This window comes from Suricata suricatta, unplaced genomic scaffold, assembly GCF_006229205.1.
Source record: "Suricata suricatta isolate VVHF042 unplaced genomic scaffold, meerkat_22Aug2017_6uvM2_HiC HiC_scaffold_3697, whole genome shotgun sequence".
NCBI classification, from domain to species: domain Eukaryota; kingdom Metazoa; phylum Chordata; class Mammalia; order Carnivora; family Herpestidae; genus Suricata; species Suricata suricatta.
In genome coordinates, this window is record NW_021883735.1 from 1 (window position 1) to 1,479 (window position 1,479).

General features: G+C 39.3%; 1 protein-coding gene across 1 annotated transcript; it reads left to right on the top strand.

The window, feature by feature from the left end:
- Positions 1 to 4: 4 nt before the first annotated feature.
- LOC115285062 (uncharacterized protein C3orf38 homolog) lies at positions 5 to 580 on the top strand (the record flags this gene model as incomplete). Its single annotated transcript, XM_029931463.1, has 1 exon — positions 5 to 580. A coding segment is annotated over one exon (576 nt), but the record flags the coding sequence as incomplete, so codon positions are not given.
- Between the last annotated feature and the right edge of the window lie 899 nt (positions 581 to 1,479).

The window sequence follows — 1,479 nt, forward strand, 5'->3', positions numbered from 1 at the left end:
TCTGGGACCACCTCAAGATGAATGGGGGCCACAGCACTTCTGGCACGATGTCAAGCTTAGGTTTTACTACAACACCTCTGAACCAAATGTGATAGACTACCATGCTGCGGAAATTGTAAGCCTTCATCTGCTGTCACTCGTGAAAAAAGAGTGTCTTTTTCTCAGTCCCAACCTAGATTCCCGGGGACTGAAATGTGCTTCTTCTCCCCATGGTCTAGTCATGGTTGGGGTTGCTGGAACTGTCCACCGAAGGAACACTTGTTTGGGCATTTTCAAACAAATTTTTGGACTCATACACTGCCCTATTGTGGGAAATACTTGGAAAATCAAATTTATCAATCTGAGGATTATTGGAGAGCATTGTCTTGCTCCTGGAACATTAGTGAAACCAGCTATTACATTCGAACCTAGTGATCTAGAGACCTTTTATAATGTAATTACGCTATGTGGTACCAACGAAGCCCACCTTAATGCAAGGCAGGCATTGGATAGTGGAACTGGGAACCAGGCTTTACGCAGTGGTGATGAGGCGTTGTTGAGCAGAAGAGATCTGAGTTTACCCAGCCCTCTGAAGCACTGAGCACCGTCTGTCAGTCTAAGAAAACCTATACAGAAACTCTTCCAAATATCGCCTCAGGAATGTTTAAGGGATTTCAGATGGGGAGGATCGCCCTATTTTAGTTGAAGTATCTTTCTTGACTACAGACTAATATATTATGTGGGTACTTGCCTCTTTCTACCTGAGTTGCAGCAAATGTTCCGAGAGCTTAATGCAATTCATCAAATAAATCCCACGTTAGATGGTATGACTGACGGTGTGCCTTAGAGACCAGGTAATGCTTTCGTTTTACTTATTGAGTATTCTAATATCTGTACTTTTCATGTGCGAGAGATTTAATGTAAACTCAAAGGTTATTTTAGGAAACTTGAAAAATATTTTCACACAAAACGTTCAATACTTTAGCAGGGAAACAAAAACTTACTTTGCCTTTTTAAAATTTGAGAAACCTTTTTTGAAAATTAACTATAGTAGTCCAAGCTGATCTAAGCCTTGAGCTAATAGTTTTATAGATCATTTATTGTAATACCATATAAAGGAAACATACTGTTGACATTTTTAAAAAGGTGCCCAGATGCAAAAATACTCAACAAGATACTAGCAAATCGAATTCAACAACATATAAAAAGAATTATCCATCATGATCAAGTGGGATTCATTCCTGGGTTACAGGGATGGTTCAATATCCACAAATCCATCAACGTGATTCATCACATTAACAAAAGAAAGGATAAAAACCATATGATCCTGTCGATAGATGCAGAAAAAGCATTTGACAAAATGCAGCACCCTTTCCTAGTAAAAACCCTTGAGAAAGTCGGAATAGAAGGAACTTACCTAAACATTATAAGGGCAGTCTAAGAAAAACCCACAGCTAATATCATCCTCAATGGGGAAAATCTGAGAGCATTCCCCCTGAG